This window comes from Anabrus simplex, chromosome 1 (genome assembly GCF_040414725.1).
Source record: "Anabrus simplex isolate iqAnaSimp1 chromosome 1, ASM4041472v1, whole genome shotgun sequence".
Taxonomy (NCBI): Eukaryota; Metazoa; Arthropoda; class Insecta; order Orthoptera; family Tettigoniidae; genus Anabrus; species Anabrus simplex.
Window position 1 is genome coordinate 717,114,156 of NC_090265.1, and position 20,267 is coordinate 717,134,422.

The following is a 20,267-nucleotide window of genomic DNA, read 5'->3' on the forward strand; positions in this document are numbered from 1 at the left end:
TCAGAAAAGCCGGGGGTGGCAGCGAACAAAGTTTATACTTCAAAGTGGTTTGCTTGTGAAGCAATGAGCAGTATGAGGGGAGGAAATGTGCCTAATAAAACTGCATTTCGAAATCATAACAAGAAGCAACAGTGGCAGTAACAAAGGCCAAATACTCTTCATTTTTTTTTTCTTTTTGCTAGTGGCTTTAAGTCGCACCGACACAGATAGGTCTTATGGCGACGATGGGATGGGAAAGGCCTAGGATTTGGAGGAAAGCAACTGTGGCCTTAATTAAGGTACATCTCAGCATTTGCCTGTTGTGAAAATGGGAAACCATGGAAAACCTTCTTCAGGGCTGCTGACAGTGGGATTCGAAACAAATATCTCCCAGATGCAAGTTCACGGCCGTATGTCCCTAACCGCACGGCCAACTCGCCCGGTGATCCTCCTCATCTGAGTCCATTGTCCTTGTTAGAAAATACTAGACACCACCTAAATGTATTACCACAAATTGATATGATGAACTGCCTGTTCATAGAAAAAGGAAGTCAAGTTTAACATGTTATTAAGTGTGGACACAATGTTAAATGAAACAGTATTTAACGTTTAACATGTTGATGGTGTCACCAGTTAACATTTAACACTTTTAACATTTAACATGTTGTTAAATGTTTAACAGTAGATACCGGCCTTTACATTTAAAAACTTTGTATCATTTCACACTCGTACCGACTTGTACAGCGAGCGCGGTTTCCAGCTGAGTTCAAGATCACGAATAATCGTAATTTCGGAAGTGTTAATGATATTTTTTCTCTTTCCAATTTGATTGTGATTAGTGACGGGCAGAATTAAATATAATACATTCGAGAACTTTAGGATTGATACTTTCGAAACCATATTCTCGCGTTCAACATAACCTTTAAAAGTCGATGTAGGCCTAATTTATGCAGTACAAGATTTCCATAAACTGACTAGGAAGAGTATACCGGTGACCAAATTACAATGGAAGATTTTAAAAAAAGGATTTTGCCATCATGTTGGATGCTTTTGTATCTTATGTGCTTTATTTTATTGGATTAGAGAATGAAAAACTACTTGTGGTCGATTGTTGTTTGGCTTGGCATTACGGTTATTAGATTTTTCAAAGAGTTTGGCTGATCAAAGTTGCTGAACTGAAAGAAGTTTTCAGAGGAAACTGACAAAGTTTCCCCAGTAAAACTGAATGTAAAGTTTCGGGATTTTTAAGTCGTGTACCAGTAATTAACGTTTGAAGCCAGCCCAGCGGTCTAACTTGCCTGCCGCTCACCCGGAGGGCCCGGGTTCGATTAGAGGCCAGGTCAGGCATTTTTACCTGGATATGAGGGCCGGTTCCAGGTTCAGTCATTCTACGATTACCTTTAATTGGGGAGATATTTAATGGTGATATGACGACTCCAGTCTAGAGAGCCAGGAATAACAGCCGAGAGGATTCGTCACCGTAATCTGCTGGCCTTTGGACCGAGGGCGGTCGCTTGGTAGGCGGAAGGCCCATTGGTTCTGTAGTTTGGTTTAGTTTAGGGGCATTTATAAGATTATAAGTACACATATTTCATTTTTGTGATGTTTAGCCAAATTGGTGATGGTTAATTCGTTCCCGGATTTTCCGTTTTCCCTTGTTGTACTTTTTTTTTTTTTTTTTTCGTGGTCCCTCCTAAAACAGAGAATCGAGGTTCCACTGTACTCATGTTACTATTCAACAAGACATAATGTATAAATCAGATGGCTCAACTATACAGATAAGGAATACCAACTCCCAGATCGAATCAAGAACATTTGGTTACTATAAAGACATTGACATAGTTCAACATCAACCACAACAGTTTTAATGTGTCATTTTAGTTTCAATTTTTAATGTGTGGTCCAACTTCATCGATGTTTTAGGTTTTAAATTAAGACATACCAAATTGTATTCTTTATTATTGGTTGTATGTAAACTTATGTTTCTGATTAGATCAGGGCTAAGGATGGCCCACTGTATGTAGGGTCGAAACTAGTACCAGTTATATAGGGCACTATATTAAGCTAATGGTATTGAATTGGTATAACTTTCTCTACCCTTTGATAGTGACAAATTATTAAGACTGCATCCACCAAGTGAGTTGACTAGTATGGATCGTGAAGCTGTAAGTTTGTATTCGTGAGAAGATGCATTCATTGGCAGCTCTGAAGTTGTTCTATCATGATTTTTAACTTCCATATTAGGCAGTTGCTGAAGCTGTACCTTAATTAAGACTAGTATCACGGAAAACCGCCCTGTGTTAATACAATGTTGAACATGTAGGGAAATAAAAATAAAATTACATTTGTGAATAGTATTGTCACTGATTGTAGGAATTTAGACATATTACTTTTTCTTAAGATCAACTACTGATGCCATATTTACAGCTAGACAAGTAGTAGAAAAGAAATGGGAATTTGAGAAAGCCATCACAGTTGCTTTCATAGATGTACAAAAGGCTTATGACACGGTTAGAAGAGAGGAGATATGGCAAGGTCAGTATATAATGGAATTATCAAGAGAAATGCAATTCAGAAGTAGAAACATGTATAACTAATGTCTTAACTGTGTTATAATAGATGGCAAAAAATCAGAATGGTTTAGAACAGACAGAGGAGTTCAACAAGGAAGTGTCTTTTTACCAGTGCTCTTTAATATAGTGATGGATAACATTATGAGGAAAGTTCGCCAAGGGTCAACAGCAAATGATATGAAAGTCATAGCATGTGGGAAGAAAATGAACAAAAATTGGAAGAACAACTAAATACCTGGCAGAGGGCAATTGAAGAAGCAGGTGTGAAAATAAGTTTAACAAAAAGTGGTGTTATGAAAATCAGTAGAGAAAACAGAAAAATGAAGGATGTTAGGTGTAATGGAAAAATTCCTAAAGAAGTAGATGCTTTTAAATACCTATGAAGTAAGCTAACTGGAAAAGAAAACATCAAGGAAGAAATTTTGGAGAAGATAGGAAATTGTTCAAAATTTTATTACTGTGTATCAGACATAATTAGAAATTGGAAATTACCTACCAAAGCAAAAAATCATGATATATAAATCATATTATTTGCCAGTATTGACCTATGGATCAGAATGTTGGACTTAACAAAAGATCCGAGTAGATTACAAGCGACAGAGATGCGCTTTCTGCGAGAAATCTTGGGTAAAACGACGAGGGACTAGATAAGAAACGAAACAATACAAAACCCACTAGAGGAATACCGCTGAAAAGAAACTAGGGAGAGAAATAGGCTGAAATGGTTCGGCCACATCAAAAGAATGGGACAAGTAATATTACCAAGAAGAGCTCTGGAATGGATGGAATCTGGAAGAAGAGCAATTGGAAGACCATGAACAAGACGGAGGGATCAGCTGGAAGATGACGTAAGTTGGAGAGAACTACAATGGGAGACAGTGTTGAACGATAGATTGTGGGGGAAAAGGAGAAGATTGGAGGAGGCTCTGTGAATGACCTACATAAGCAGAAAGGTATCAGGAAGAAGTAGTTTTCCTCAAAAATTTATTTATTTAAACTACGCCCTGGAATGACAGGGAAAAAGGTGTACTTTAACGGAAGAAGCAAGCTGGGATAAAATGGCTGAGAAACAGAAAAACAGAATACAGGCACTGCAAGTAGGAATGCTCCAAGGTAGTTCAAGAAGAGAAAAAGAAATGCTGGCAAAAATTCACTAAATCTCTGCAAGAAGATGTAACAGGAAGCAAAAAGATCTTATTCCAGTGGGTAAAAAAGAAAAACCCAGGTGAAGGTGCTAACTTCATTAAAAATGAGCAGGAGGAAGTGATGACACAAAGCAAGATATATTGCAGAGGTGGGAAAAATACTTTGAACAGCTGTACAATGTGCAAAATACCTTGGTGTGAGGAGAAATCGAAGAACCTGATTTATTGCAGATGGAAGATAAGGAAAACGAGTGTCTCTGGCAGAAATTGAGTGGGTCGCTAAAAGGATGAAACGAGGCAAGGTAGCTGGAATTGATGAGGTCACTATAGAAATGAGAATAGCAGCAGTAGCAATTGGTCTACAGTGGTTGTATAGACTCTTCAGAGTGATATGGAGAGAAAAGTGTGGACGAAAGGGGTCATGATACCAATTTTCAAGAAAGGAGACCGGAAGAAATGTGAAAATTTCAGAGGAGTGACATTGATCCCTCATACAGCTAAGGTCCTTGAAAGAATCTTGGATTAACGAATAAGAGACAGCATAGAGGGAAAATTGGCAGAGCACCAATATGGATTCAGAAGAGCCAGGTCCACATTTGACCTAATATTTACATTGCATCAAATGATGGAAAGGTATTGGGAATATGGAAACGACTTGGTAGTAATGTTTCTAGATATTGAAAAGGCATACGAGAGTGTCCCAAGGAATTTGGTATGGAAAACATTGACAGAGGCACAGATTGGGAATGAAACAATGTATATGGTAAGAACATTATATCAAAATTGCAAAAGCTGTGTTAGAACCAAAATGGGTCAAACTGAATGGTTCGGAGTTGAGACAGGCTTAAGACAGGGAAGTGTATTGCCTCCCTTACTCTTCATTATCATCATGGATAGAATTCTACATAATGGCAAGGAGAAGATGGGCGAACAAGTAAAGTCTATGCTCTCTGCTGATGATATTGTAGTTTGGGGGGATAATGAAGAGGAAGTACAAACACAAGTTGATTTATGGAATGAGGAGATAAGGAATTTTGGAATGAAGATTAGTGCTGCAAAAAGCAAGACTTTGATTATGGCGAGAGGTAACAGAAAATTCAAGGGAGTGATAAAAATAGGAAATGAACCCCTTGAAGTAGTGAAAATTTTTAAAAATTTAGGCAGCTTGATGTCACAGGATGGAAATTTGTATGGAGAAATTGATTTAAGAATACAACAGTCAGCAAGTTTCTACCAGCATGTCAGAGACATTTTATGGAACAAAGATGTGCCAATGAAGTGCAAGAAGGTTTTATACTCGTTCCATTATAAACCTATATTGATCTATGCTTCAGCAGCATGGATGTTGACTGAGCAGAACCAAAGTAAGATACAAGTAGCTGAAATGACGTTCTTGAGGAGCATACAGGGAAAGACAAGGCGAGATAGAATACAAAATGAAATAAGGAGAAGCGTGGGAGTGTGTAAACTTCAAGAAGAGATTGATATAGCAAAGCTGAAATGGTTTGGAAACTTGATGAGAACGCCAGGAGAGAGAATACCAAAGAGAACATTCATGGATACAGAGACTGCAAAGAGGCCTAGGGACAGCCTAGAATGAGATGGAGGAGCCCTGTTGTGGACTGTATTGCAAATAGAGGAGTGGTGGAAAGTCGAGTAAAGTGGAGGGCTTTCGTACACTACCCTACCCATAGAGAATCTGGAAAAGTGAATGGATGAAGAAGAGATAGTGAAATGTAATAATAGACATTCCTTCATCCCCATAGGGCAATATTGTAGCACTCTGATTCAGTGTGTGCAGTGCCTTAAGTGGCTGAAGAGGCCTATCCTAGAATGGTATTCCCTTCTGCAGTGTTGGTACATAAAGCTACCTCCCCCCTTCTCTCTCTCTCTCTCTCTCTCTTTGTCTCTCTATCTCTCCCTCTCTATCTCTCTGCCGTTATATCTCTATTACTTTTCCCTCCACTCTCTGCACCCCATTTTTCGCAACCAGTTGCCAGATATCTCAGTTCTTGGCAGTGCTTTCCCACTCTGCCAGAAATATCAACCTGGCTCAGTGATTTTTTTCTTCTTCTTGAGGCGCCTTCTCCCAACGGAGGTTGGCGGTCCACATAGCCAGCTCCGGATATGATGTTGCAGCATGGAAAGCATCTTTTGAAGTGCAGTTGGGCCATCTTCGGATGTCCTTCAGCCATGAATTCCTCCTCCTGCCAACAGACTTTTTCCCCTGTATCTTACCTTCAATAGTGAGTTGTAATAGCTGGTACTTCTCGTCTCTCATAATGTCCCCTAAATAATGGGGTTTTCTTTTTTTACAGTAAGTAATAGTTTTTTTTGTTTCTTCATGCGTTAAAGGACTTCGTCATTTGAAATTCTCAGCACCCATGGTATTCGGGCGGCGATATAGATGCATTTCAAAAGCATCAATTCTTTTTTCTAGATTTTGGTCAAGGGTCCAGATTTTACATCCAAAGAGAAAAATGGAGAACACACAGCACCGAATCATTTGCACTCTCAGTTGCACACTTAGATCCGATTTTCATGCTAAAAAATTGTCTCCTGGCCTGTTCTATTCTAGATTTTATCTCTCTCTTGGAATCACATTCCTCATGTAGCACACTACCCAAGTATTTGAAGGAGGATACTTGTTCAATCTTACTGCCTTTTATTGACAGGGTTGCTTGAATTTTTCTTTAATCGAAGACTACAATTTTGGTCTTGGAAGCGTTGACAAACAGGCCAAACTCTTCACTGCGCTGGACTAATTTGTCTATCATGCGTTTGAGCACAGGTGATTCATTTGCTATGACAATATCATCTGCGTACCTGATATTGTTAATTGTCTGTCCATTTATAACTATCCCGCTGTTTTCTTCCAACAACACTTCCCTAAATATTGTTTCAGAATAAATGTTGAACAAGAGAGGTGATAGCACACAACCCTGACGAACACATTTTCTGATTGTAGTCACTTCTGATGTTCTTTGGTCGATTTTGACATCTGCGGTTTGATTCTAGTACAGTTGCGCTGATAATGCGTTGGTCAATACCAGACGATCTTAATATCTTTACCATCTTTTCATGTTTCACACAGTCAAAGACTTTTCTGTAGTCAATAAAACAAGTATATACATCGACATTCATGTCCCTGCACATCTGTAGTAGTACATTTAAGGAGAAGAGTGCTTCACGTGTGCCGACCCAATTTCGGAAGCCAAACTGGGTCTGATCCATATGAGATTCACATTTCTTGTAAATCAGGGTGTGTATGATTCGCAGAAATATTTTGAGGACATGGGACATCAAATTAATCATGTGGTAATCATTTTTTTGTGGACATTATATTCTTTGAATATAGGGATTGGCTGGTTGTTGACTAACTCAGCACACAAAGCTAATAACTCCTGATTTTCAGTGTGATGAGATTAATGGTAAGGAGATATCACTGTCTGTTGTTTGGAGTCGACTTTGTGTTGCTAGTCTCAGCATGCAGACCCCGTAAGAAGGCAAAACTTACACCTGCAATGGGCACAAAAAAAGGCTGATTTAGGTGAAGGAAGTTCCAAAGAAATTTCATAGTCACTTGAGTAGGATAGGGCCTAAGTAATATTCTTCTTAAAATCGGAAGCAGGGAAAGAAGTTGCAGTGTGAATTTATAACACTCATAAGGATATGTCTCATTTTAGAAAATCACTGAAGCAAGACATTTACGTTGCCCTTTTCATTCTTTTTTGGGTTGTCTTCTCTGTTGAATCAATATTCTCTACTGCCCAAAAGCATTGAAGCATCCAACCTCTGCAACGGTGTAGAGCTACATGACATCCAAAGGAACTGGCAAACTGTAACTAGTAGAAGGTACCTACTATGCAATAGAAACCATACAAGGAAGTTCCAAACTCTCTACTCCTTCTGGAGTTGAAGGAATGGTTTACAGATGGAGATTTCATCTTCATACAGGATAGAGCACCCTGTCACAAAGTCAAATTTTTTTGAAGTCCCTCGAAGAAAAGAATGTAAATGTCCTTTCCTGGCCAGGTAACAGCCTACGCAAACCCTATCGAGAACCTGTGGACAATTGTGGGGGTTGGGGGTATCATTCCAACTATTAATCTCTAGGAAGAGAGTTTCAGTAAAAGTCTTTTTGCCAAAAAAACTGGGTTGTATGTAACATATTTTGATTGAGACTAATGATTTGCACACTTCTGTAGAAAATAATTATCATTACAAGTTATTTGAAATCTGTTAAAACATTGGCAGTTGTTACTTCAGTCAGTTTTATATATAATTTCCATTTATTTTGGAAAGACCTCCTGTATTTACAGGCTGCCGCTAAGAACAAGGTAAAACATATCAATTTTCTGTACATATCTAATTAAAGAAAATTCAAACCTAGCTGTAGAGTTGGTGCCTCATGATCTTGATGGAGGCTCGGAGGACGAGGGTCGCGATTTCGGGGATGAGCTTCATTGGGAGTTGGAAGCGCTTCCATGTGGCGACGAAGTGATGAGGTATGGTACCGCGAGCTCCGACCATTATCCCTATTATTTCAATTTCTTGAAGGTGGTATTTTGATTTGTAGTAAGGGATAGTGGGTTTGTATTTGTTAATCTTTTCTAGATTAACCTCCTCTGGCTGACCGCTATGGTGCTTGAACCTGACAGTCGGATCTAATATGAATCCTTGGGAGCTATTGTCTTTAAAGGCTATGATGTCAATTCTCTGCGAACTACCATTTATGGCCAGTCCGTGTACCTCCTCATGTACATTGAATCCCTTCTTTCTCAGTTCTTTGGCAATGAAGGATCTGATCTGGTGGTGCCGCGTGTTTCTTAGGAGCTCCCCGCGTGTGCAGAATCCCAGGACATGACCAAGAGTTTCTTTCTCTCCGTGGCATTGCCGACAGAGGTTGTTGTCCAGGGTTCTGCCTGGCACCGAGCGCACCGCAGAAACATTAGCAGTCATCTTTATAGCCTCTCTCCACTCATTACAAGACAGTCCGGTATGATCTCGCACCCAAGAGTTTGCTGGTGTATACTCTTTGTAAAGTTGTACTCCGAGTCCTTTTTGCGGTAGTGAACACCAGGAGGTGAATTCACGTTCTCGTAGCTCTTGACGGATCTTCTTAGTATCGTACAGGCCTTTCTTGGCGGTTATTTTCTGGGTATCAGCGTTTGTTAGTTTTAGGCGTTCTATACATTCCCGACTCCGCTTGAGAATCCCTCGAAGCGACACCAAGTGGATGTTTAGTCTTCAACAAGATATTGCAGGCATTAATGCATTGTAGGTAAACTTTCCACGAGGTTTTAAACAGAGCGAGTCCTTTGTATTTCTTTTCGGTGTACATCATGCCATCTGGGGTATCTGTCGGCAACTGCAATATCTCCTTTGTTGCATTTTTAATCATTTTATCGTTATCGGATAAAAATTTCTGTGCAATTTTCTTGAAACTGCATGTCAGGAAAGGGTATATCAGGGTGGGACAGATTGAAGAATTTAGTACTATGAGCTTTTGGTCTTTCTTGAGCAGTGGCGACGATGTTAGAAGTTGGAGCTTATTGTGAAGGTCTTTCATTACAGCAGTCTCGTCGAACACTAGAGTATCCCTGAAGGTAGTTCCAAGGTAACGAATTTGTTCGCCGTCTCCGATTAAGTCAATGCTACAGTCTTCCTCCACGGATAGCGACCCTTGTTTCAACTCGCCTCGGATTACGCATATCCCTGTACACTTCTGTGGATTGACATCAAGACCAATTTCCTCGAACCTCCTGTGGGCTAGTCAAGTAAGATCTAAGGCGGCTTCTTTGTTCTTCCCGATGATGACGGTGTCATCGACAAAGCCCATTACGGTTATAGATGGTAGTTCGGGTGACAGAGATGCCCCGTAATGCCGCGAGAGACTATCTTCGCTTAGCTCGTCTAAGATATGATCTACGGCTAGGTTATAGAGGGCTGGTGATAATGGAGATCCCTGCATCACACCTCTCTTTATGATGATAGGTTTTGTTCTACCCTTCTGCGTTTCGATTTGAGTGACGTTTCCGGTCTGAAGGTTGGAAATTACGTCTCTGAGTTTTGAAGGTATTCCTTCGGACTGTAGAGTTTTTAGAAGGTGACTGTGACCGATATTGTCAAATGCCTTTCGAATGTCCAAGAAAATTACCGCGATATCTTCTTTCCTCTGTTTAGCAGATTTTAACAATGCGCCGAGAATGGAAGTATTTATAATGGTGCCTGGAGTTGAACAGAATCCTCGCTGGTGTTCATTATAGTGGATGTACTCACGTAGGTGACTGTCAAGTACTCTTTCTATTACCCTCCTAATGACTGAACAGATAGTGGTGGGTCGCCAGTTCGACACGGCCTTCGGATCGCCTTTCTTATATAGCAAAATTGTTCGTGCCTTCCGCAGACATTTGGGTACTTCGCCAATTTGTAGCATTCTGGTTGCTATTTTTGCGATGATAGCCTGTACGTCTTCGTCTTTAAGGGCTCTCATCAAAACGCGATCTGGGCCCGGTGCAGTATCCACTGCGATATGATGGGCAGCAGCAGTAATTTCCTCTTTCGACACGGTGAGCACGAACGTTTCATTAATTTCCACACGCTCCGCTTCAGTGATTTTTGAAGGGTAAGTTTCCCTTTCATGTACATTTTCATGGGAAAATGTATCGGAAAAGGAGCTATAGATATTTCCAAGGTCGATTTTACACACCTCGGACTTGTTTTCCAACACCCGCCTCACTGCCTTCCGCCTCTGATTGTAGAACTGGTATTGGGTCAATTCGTAGTTATATTTGTTTCGCCTTTTTTCGTGTGCACGTTTGTCTGCACGCTGTGGGTTTGATGAGTGACTGTGGTGTTTTTCGTTAAGAGCTAGACGGCGTTTCTTCCTAGCCTCATAAAATTTGATTGCTGGGTGTTTGGGGCCGGGCAGTAGGTTAATCGATGTGAAGAGGAATGTTGCGAAATCTTGAACCAATTTATTATAGCCATGATCGTCGTTGAATTCTTCAAATTTTGATTTCCAAACGCGCATTTCTTGTTTGTACTTTAGGGATGAATTATCTGATATACTCCCGTCATCATTAGAATTGGGATCTTCACTAGGGACTGGACCAAATGTATCTGTTTGAGATACTTTGGCTGTGTGATTCTGAAGCAATCTTTCGCGATGTCGGTCGGGATGAGAACAACTAATATGGATGGATACGCCCCTCTCACCACGAAAATACTGGCTACAGTATTGACATTTGACTTCCCGAGGCTCTTGTGAATTGTTTTTGTTTTCGTACGAATTTGCGTTCCCGGTTTCTTGGGTATCAAGGCGTTCGTTAGGTGTTAATATCGAATGATCTTCGGTTGTGTAAGACACGATGTGCGTGCTTGATGTCACGCTGTGATCGGGATGTGCGCACCTTAAATGTACAGAAATGTCACTCCTCATTTCCCCTTCATGTGTATTATTTACGTCTCCGTGTTTATCCGGTTCTTGTAAATGGGGCGATGATAAAGATGAGTTGACATCTTCCGACCCTACATTTGGGTCAGGTGTAGGAGTCAAAGAGGTCGTATTTACAAGTGAATCACGATATTCTTCTGGATGAGCTCTGATAATATGAATTTTAAGTCTTTTGTACTGTTTACCACAATACTGACAACGAATTTTCTGGTCTTTATAACTGTCACAAGTAATATCAGTCATATTGATGGTTATATATAACGGATAACTCAGGATGAAATTAAAGGTCTGGGAACTAATGATGTGTCAACGAGAGTTGTGGGTAATGAGAGGTTATGTGTTGCTGTATGGTTAGTTGTCATTTATATAATATCAAATATTCGTTCCTAAGCACATTGGAATTGATACGAAATGAAGGAATACCTAAAAATGTACATATAAATTCTGTACTGATCTTATGTTGATGTTACTTCCGTTCTGGCAGCTACTGAAGAAAAATAATATAAAATACGTGTATAACTTCCGCGTCAGATGAATTTTCAATTCTTCCGTATCGATCTATACCTAGTTGAGCTTTATCATTCCATGAAAAATGGGATACGCAAAAATATACACCATAACAAAAAACTGTCGAATCGATGAATCTTCAATATAAAATTATGATGTAAATTTCTGTTTCACGGTAAGAAGAATGTAGATATCACTCACGAACTTTCTTCAGATGACTGGCATGTCTTAAATGACAAAATATTTTTAAAAAACCAACTTTAACCTTATATCATCTTAAATATAGGAAGCATCATCACTTTCCATCTGGTCGGTTCCAAAGCCACCATCATCATCATCATCATCATTTTCCATCTCCAATTTCCATATATAAACTAATATTCTCACTTGCTAGGACCACTCGGTGTGGCGACCACTAATGCAGCTGCTCCAGGGAGCGTCGGACGACATTTTGACGGTCGCCTCATCCACTCTGTGCAATCTTTTGCTGGAGTTTTCCCCGTCTAAGGAGCCCATCTTGGAGTCGGGAGCCGTCGACCTACTGTGCAGCCTCACTCGCCGCAAGGACCCGGCATTGCGCCTTAATGGCATCTGGGCCCTCATGGTGAGTTGCCTGCCTTTATTAATAATTAGGCTATACATTAAATGTACTTGATGTTCCTACAGGTACTAGTTCGGACCAACTGTGTTCTGGATTCACAAACAGATAGTGTCATCTTACTCCACCTTACTAGTTCTTAGTGTCATTTCAAATCTATACTGTTAATTGGCCATCACATTGTTGCACATGATAGCTCTCCAATGGTATTACTTCTCACGTAACCTGACCATTGTATGTAAACATTTCTGTTCAAGAGTTTCCCCTTTTACCTCCACCATTATTGTACAGGAAGCTCTGTAACAGTGTCAAGTTCAAGAAATTCGGAACAATATGCGCAATATGACGGCACTTGATAATACGGAAGTTATCACTCAATATCAAAGTATAAAGCCATCCTCAAGGTCGCAAAGTAGGCGAATGGATTGCAGCCGATAATCTTCTGCTAAAGCATGCAACTTTCAACATCTACTCTTACTGTACAAGTGGCCGGGTCGGTCATCAATTATTCCATGTAAATACCAGTTTCTCTGTCGTTTTTGTTCACGACGGTGGGGTAGGCACACACTCATACTAAAATCTCAGATTTTTAAATTTGATAAAACATAACTTTAAAAGAAATTAATGACAGGAGAAATCTGATACAAAGGATATGAACGCAATGAAAATAACAATTTATTTTCACATTTTTTCAAGATAGAGAGTATTTTGCAGGAAACAAATAAGAGATTTTCCTAGAATACCGACATACTTCATGCCGTATTAACAAATTTAACTATGTTGGTTCACAAATTGGTTCATATTGACAATCTCATAGGTCTGCCCTATCAATATTTAATGTATGTATGTTCAGTCTTCAGCCCTAAGGCTGGTTGGATTCTCAACAGCTCTGCCATCAGCTGTCATAGATAGCCTAGGCATCACTGAAGAGGCATACTAGGGAAATGAGGAGTGATGTAGTTTCCCGTTGCTTTCCTCGCCGAGCCAGGAGTTCCTATTACATATCAGTCTGCCAAGCCCACTGAAATGCGTGCACCGACCGACCCTATGAGCAACATTTTCATGCCATTCATAGCAGGGACTGGCTGCACAAGGAATGGCACTACTAGCATCGCTCATACCTCAGTCACTTTCATATTGTCAAAGCCAAGGATAAGACAGAGACAGGTCAATGAAAGTAACAAAATTGCTCTAGCCCATACCAGAAGACATAGTGTACTGTAAACACTAGGTCCTGCCAGCAAAGGCATCAATATTTAATATCCTTCAGTAATTTATTGTCAAGGGCGGTGACAATATGCATCAAGTTTTCTCAAAAATTAAAAAAATGGAAAATAGTTTCAAGGAGACAAAAAGGTTTGTTAAAAATTCTGTTATTTTCTCCTGCCATGACAGAGTGGAGGTTTTTTTTAACAATGGAACTTATCAAAACATACGGAAAACGGCTTAGTAACAAATCAGTGATTTCAGTTGAGAAAGAGAAAAGCTAACAACTCTTGTGTGAACCAAATGCTTGCTATCATTGACAGGTTCACCTTGCAGAAAGCACGCTGAATTCAATTCACCGTATAACACAAGCTTGCGAATAATAAATGTATAAGTTTATAACACATCTTAGCCATATTTTTGGTATTAGAAAAAAATTATGTAGACAGTGCATTGTTTAGAAACAGTCTGAATAATTCTGTAAAATATTCTGATAATATGAAAGCAGTAATGACATATTGTATTTGTGCAAAAAGGAGCATGCAAGTAACTTACACAAGTTTGGGCCCGCCCAAAATATTTCTCTTCGAACCGGCACTGCTGTTGTCTAACAAGCAATAATGAAACAATTGCCTTTGATTTATACTTAATTATGTGCTGAGTTTTCAAACCACTTGATTTCTTCCAGAATCCAGCTACGTTAAAAATACGAGACGTGTTTTTTAAGGAAGGGCCGTTTGAAAATAACTACACAACAAAGATGATTTTCAAAACACCACTTTTATTTGCAGATGCTACATACTTTATTCTATTTTTCAAAATAGCCGCCAAGTTTGTTTAAACACTTATCATACCTTACAACTAAGTTTTGAATACCCTCTTCATAGAAACTTGCCGCCTGCTCCAATAACATCAGGAAAAGCGTTTGAGAGAGCTGTTATTGTGAAGCATCTGTCTTCACGAATCTTTGCTTCAACTGAAACCACCAAATCATCTGTGATCAGTGATGGGTGACCGGTGCGAGCCTCATCATGGACGTCACGTTGGTCACGGCCATCTTTGAAGTCTCCTATCCACTTACGCATTTTACCTTCACTCATAGCATTAGCACCGTACACTTCACAAATCTGTCAGTGAATGTCTGCTGCAGACAAGTTCCTTGCCGACAAAAACCGTATCACTGACCGAACCTTGCACGGGGCGGGCAAGTCGATAATCTTGAACATTTGAGCAAGCACAGAACACAACTGTACAGGTTAGCAACAGAGCTGCAACTGAGCACCATTGTTCCTGAGGCATGCCGGCACACGACACACACGCTCATTGCGATTCGCACGTGAACTGCTAGTGTCTACAACAAAACGGCCCTTACTTGAAAAACATGTCTTGTACTTCACATAAGTAATTATGTTATTTGACGTACGGTCTAGCCGGGGTAAACAGAATAAAACATTATGTTCATTACTATGAAAATGGTAATGTTTAATAATGCCTATCTAGCCACAGGCTAAATTATTCTTTTTCATTTCACCAATATCATATATTATGCTCGGAAGCACCAAATTTTTTCACAGCCTGTACATTATTAGTATACTCTCCTTTCCACACAATGAGCTATAACTAGAATAGCGACTATGGATCACAGATGACAAATTGAAAAAATTCGCCAAAGTTCAAGTTATTTTGGGTTATTCATGACCTTTATCTCAGCTGCAATATGCTAGGTGAATCCTGCTGCATGAAGCCAGTTCAGTGAAGGAATGATAAAAAGAAATCTTCACACAGAAACAAGTCTTTCAGTGTTAGGCTGAGCATATGAGATGACTTTTACTCAGGCCAGTACCGTATTAGTATTAGTTGCAAGTAAGCACTTCTAGGACTATGCAAAGTACTTCAAACCAAGCAAGTTGTCTGTGTGGTTAGGGTCACACAGCTGTGAGCTTGCATTCGGGAGATAGTGGGTTTGAATCCCACCATTGACAGCCCTGAAAATGGTTTCCCATTTTCACACCAGGCAAATGCTGGGGCTGTACCTTAATTAAGGCCACGGCTGCTACCTTCCCAATCCTAGTTCTCTCCCGTCCTGCAGTCCCCGAAAACCTTCGATGTGCTAGTGCGACATTAATCTAGTAGCAAAAAGAAAGTACTTTGAGGCATTTATATTCCTTTGTGCCTGTATTTCTTTTTCTGCATTCTTATTCTTATTTTTATTACAGTAGAACCTCGATAATTCAAAATCGGTTAATTCAAAATCCCACCTAATTCAAAGAAGCTCTCGTTCCCAGAAACATGAGGTATGGTTCTGCATGTTATTTTAGTTGTTTAATTTGAAATACGGATAATTCGTAATTCGAAGAACAACGTTGGTCCCATTACCGAAATTCAGACTTTTAATTCAAAACTGCCTTTACATTTAAAAAAAAATATTATTTCACAGAGTAACTTCGATTCAAAATTTATCCACCTCATGATAGAACGCGCCTTCCGGAACTGCAGGGTAGCTTTCTGCACTTTCACTAACTTTGGTGTTCATATTTGCTAGGTCCGGGTGAAATCGTATTTCTTTTGTATTCAGCATTTTAAGAAACACCACAATATCAAGCAGCAGGCAGTGTGCGGAGAAGCAGAAAAGCAGAATCCGCAGGTTCTGGCGTTGGTGACAGTTGGCAAAAAAGTGTGGCTCATATTATCAATTCATACCCACCGAATGATACTTTCACTGCCGATGAAGCTGCATTGTCTTTAATGCCAAGCCCAAATGGACTTATGGTTTTAAAGGAGAGAAGTGCCGCCGGGAAATCGTACAAGGGTTGGGGTCATTGTACTGTGTTGCAATGCACACGGAAGCGAGAGACTATCGCCTCGTTTGGTAAGCCACTATGTTTTAAGGGCGTCGGGCACTTTCCATACAAGTACAAGTCATCTAAAAAATGCAAACAGTACAGTAATCCAAAAAATAAAGCATTTGAACAGAGGAGCCAGCATAATTTGTCCTCGTCTTTAAGTCTTTTTTTTTTTCTTTTCGTTGCGTGGGGTTATGTTTGCCAGTGATTTATCCAAGTGCATTGTTGGAAACATTTCAGAAATAGGATCTTCCATGGTGTTTGGAAGGTTTAAAATGTGAATCAAGGTGATTACATACATTAATGGGTCTTAAAATACTTTTGAGACATGGCAAGGGCTGGCTTTTCTGAATTACGAGAGAAGTGGGAAATCGTACTGTACTGTGTTGTAATGCAGACGGAAGCGAGAGACTTTCTCTCCTCGTCATAGGAAAGTTCGATAAGCCACAATGTTTTAAGGGCGTCGGGTACTTTCCGTGCAAGTACAACGCGTCTAAAAAAATGTAAACAGTACAGTAATTCAATGAATAAAGCACTTGCACATGAGAGCCAGCATAGATTTCTCCTTGTCTTTGAATAATGCTTTGTTTTTCTTTCGTTAGTTTCGTTATTTTTGTCAGTGAGTTATCCAAGTGCATTATTTGAATACTGTAAATGCACCTTTTGGGATACATTTTGGAAATAGTTTTTCCCATGACATTTGAAAGGTTTAAACTGTGAATTGAGGTTAATTGCATGCAGTAACGGGTCTAAGAAGTGTGATAGGATAGACAAGGAAAGACAGAGTGAAAAATGAAGATGTTAGGAAGGAAGTTGGGATATGAAAGCTAATGAGAGAGTTGAAAAGAATAAACTAAGGTGGTTTGGACATGTAAAGAGGATGGAGGAAAATAGAATGCTGGAGGCAAAGTGCGAGGGCAAGAGGAAGACCTAGAACTAGGTCGTTTGAATCAGTGAAGAGCGGCATTAGAGGGTGAAATTTAGACTGGGACAAGATCGTGGAAGAGGAATGGTGGAAGGAAAGAGGAAGATGGAGAAGTGCCATAAATACCCTGACCCGGCAGGAGCTGGATAAAGGGAAATGATGATGATAAACTGGTCTAAAAAATATTTTGTTACGCGGCAAGGGTTGGTATTTCTGAATTACAAGTTGACGGTTAATTCGAAATCACGTAATTCGAAGTCTGATTTTTGCCTCCCAATGACTTTGAATTAACAAGGTTTTACTGTATTATTACTTCCTTCAAAGTCAGTCTTTTTGTTACTGCTTTCCTCTGTTAAGGAGGTAAGTAATACAGTTTCCTTCCCTTGCTGTCTATATATTGCCTTGCTTGATGTTCTGTCTGAAAATATTCATGTTCCAGAACATGGCATTCCAAGCAGAACAGAAAATAAAGTCTCAGATCTTGGATACATTGGGCACGGATCAGATCTTCAGGTTGCTGTCAGACCCGGAGGTGAATGTCCTGATGAAGACCCTGGGACTACTGAGGAACCTTCTGAGCACCAAACCGCACATTGACCAGATCATGGGTCGGCACGGCAACCAGATCATGCAGGTGAGTCCCGTCGCGTGAGGGGAGAAACATATGATCATGTTCTGTTGGTGGTCGGCATGCTTGAGACCATGTGATATCTGGTGAGCACCTAAGTGTCCAGAAGACTCCAGGCCGAGGGGCTAAGTTGGTGGAGTGTTGGCTTTCTGTGCCTGCGGTGGCAAATTCGATCTGGTGGTATTTTTTCTTATTTGTTTTTTTCTCAAGGCTGAGGCATTGTGGCTATCATAATTCAGCCAGCTAGCAGGCAGACCATATTCCACCATTCTTCCCTATCCAAAGTCTTCAGTGTGGTATATCATATGGTGCAAGCATTTTAATTTGATGCCATCTGGCTGCTTGCTTGTCAATTTCAACGTTTGGTTGTACTCTAGGCCTACTAGATGGCAGAGTAAACTGAATCTCTCTTGGGCGTCTATGGCCGAGTTATGTCGGGTGAACACCAGATGTTTCACCAGAGATCATTTCCATGCCAACATCGTATGACATGGAATGTCCGACTCGTTGGCTGAATGGTCAGCGTACTGGCCTTCGGTTCAGAGGGTCCTGGGTTCGATTCCCGGCCGGGTCAGGGATTTTAACCTCCATTGGTTAATTCCAGTGGCCCGGGGGCTGGGTGTTTGTGCTGTCCCCAACATCCCTGCAACTCACACACCACACATAACACTATCCTCCACCACATTAACACGCAGTTACATACACATGGCAGATGCCGCCCACCCTCATCGGAGGGTCTGCCTTACAAGGGCTGCACTCGGCTAGAAATAGCCACACAAAATTATTATTATGACATGGAATGTCGAATTTACTTTTTATCCGCTGTTCAAAAATCCGACTACCTCTGCCGGGTTTGAACCTGGTATCTTGGGATCTCGAGGCCCTCACTCTACTGCTGATCCACGGAGTACCATAAGGGACCAGTAACCACATTGATTCATCGTGTTGGTTGATATTTGTCCTCGTGGTCTGGCTCTTTGGACCATGCCCTAAACAATCAACTTTTGAATGATATCTTCTTAGCACATTACATGTCTAGTGTAATACATGATCCACTGAGAGACTTTGGACAATGGACAAAATTCTATCTGAAAGTGATCAGAATCAGCATATTCCTGTGATGAGCTGCCCGAGGAATTCTCAGCATTTTCCTCCAACACCACATTTCAAACCTAGCTGTTTGTGCATGATCATGTTATTGAATGGTCCCCAACTCTGCACCATAAAAAATAGACTGGAAAGACTAGAGATTTAAGAAGCTTCTTTTTTTTAAATTGATAGTAATGTTATCATCTTTCCAAATCTTCCGCAGACAAGCCATTGCTACCTTTGCCATTTTGATCCTTTATTTTATGTCTACTGTGAAACAACCAGAATTGGACAATTTGAAAATGCTCAAAATATGCCAGCTTTATACGGGTTGATTTACCAAATTTGACACCTGATGACATGGATATTATTGTCATTAGAGAACTCCTATGAGGCTAAATTTATGGCATGTTAGCATTATTAAAAACTGTACAAGTAATTGAAGGCAATATCAGATTCATCTAGGTGACCCATCATCACCAACCCATACTTACAAGTTGAGAGCACCTGGGGTTACCCCTTGCTGTCGCCTCTTACGAGCTACCGTCAGGGCGAGAGCTGCGGATTCAACACTCTCATGCGTTATGTCCACTGCAGTGGACGGCTAATATTTGTTGATATTAAACCCCCTCCGCACATAAAGGAAGTCCCTTAATGCATACTATCCATTTGAATGGACTTTGGCTGTACAGTGGTGCTATCTGCTGTACAAAGAAGCTGCTGTGTGAGGAGCTTAGGTAATTCAAGTAGGGGTGTGTGCCCAAAATGGCTTCCAGAAAGAAAGCATGTGAACATGGAGGAGATATCAACAAAATCATTCTATGGAAAGAAAAAAAGGAGTAAGTAAAAGTTATTTATTCATGTTCATTATATATACTACTTTGTTCTAAACCATAGTATGACCCAGAATACTTGTTAATTATGTGGGTAATGGATAATATGTATCTGTCCACCTGAGTGGACTCCATGCATACCTGGTTATAAACTGTGGACAATTGTGCATGTATTTCACTTCATTTCAAAAGCTCTAACTGGTGTGTATTCCGATTTAACAAGCAATAATTTAGTATTCATTATTCTATCATACATCTGGAACAAACTATGGGACATTCTGTGGATTACACAATGGTTATTATTTGGCCCTACAACTTATTGGAATTCCATGTTTGAAATACATTATGTATTTCCCCAAAGTTCTAAAAATTACATACCATACAAGCAACATTTTTGCCTCAACCAGTACTCAAATATGGGGTTACCGATCTCGATAGCTGCAGTCGCTTAAGTGCGGCCAGTATCCAGTAATTGGAAGATA

General features: G+C 40.2%; 1 protein-coding gene across 1 annotated transcript in view; it reads left to right on the forward strand.

The window, feature by feature from the left end:
* The window catches only part of LOC136857402 (armadillo repeat-containing protein 8), an 85,577-nt gene that overhangs the window by 49,640 nt on the left and 15,670 nt on the right, over positions 1-20,267 (forward strand). The window contains exons 8-9 of the mRNA XM_067136041.2: positions 12,058-12,267; positions 17,675-17,869. Coding sequence (XP_066992142.1) covers positions 12,058-12,267; positions 17,675-17,869 — 405 coding nt within the window. The remainder of the gene's footprint in view (positions 1-12,057; positions 12,268-17,674; positions 17,870-20,267) is intronic.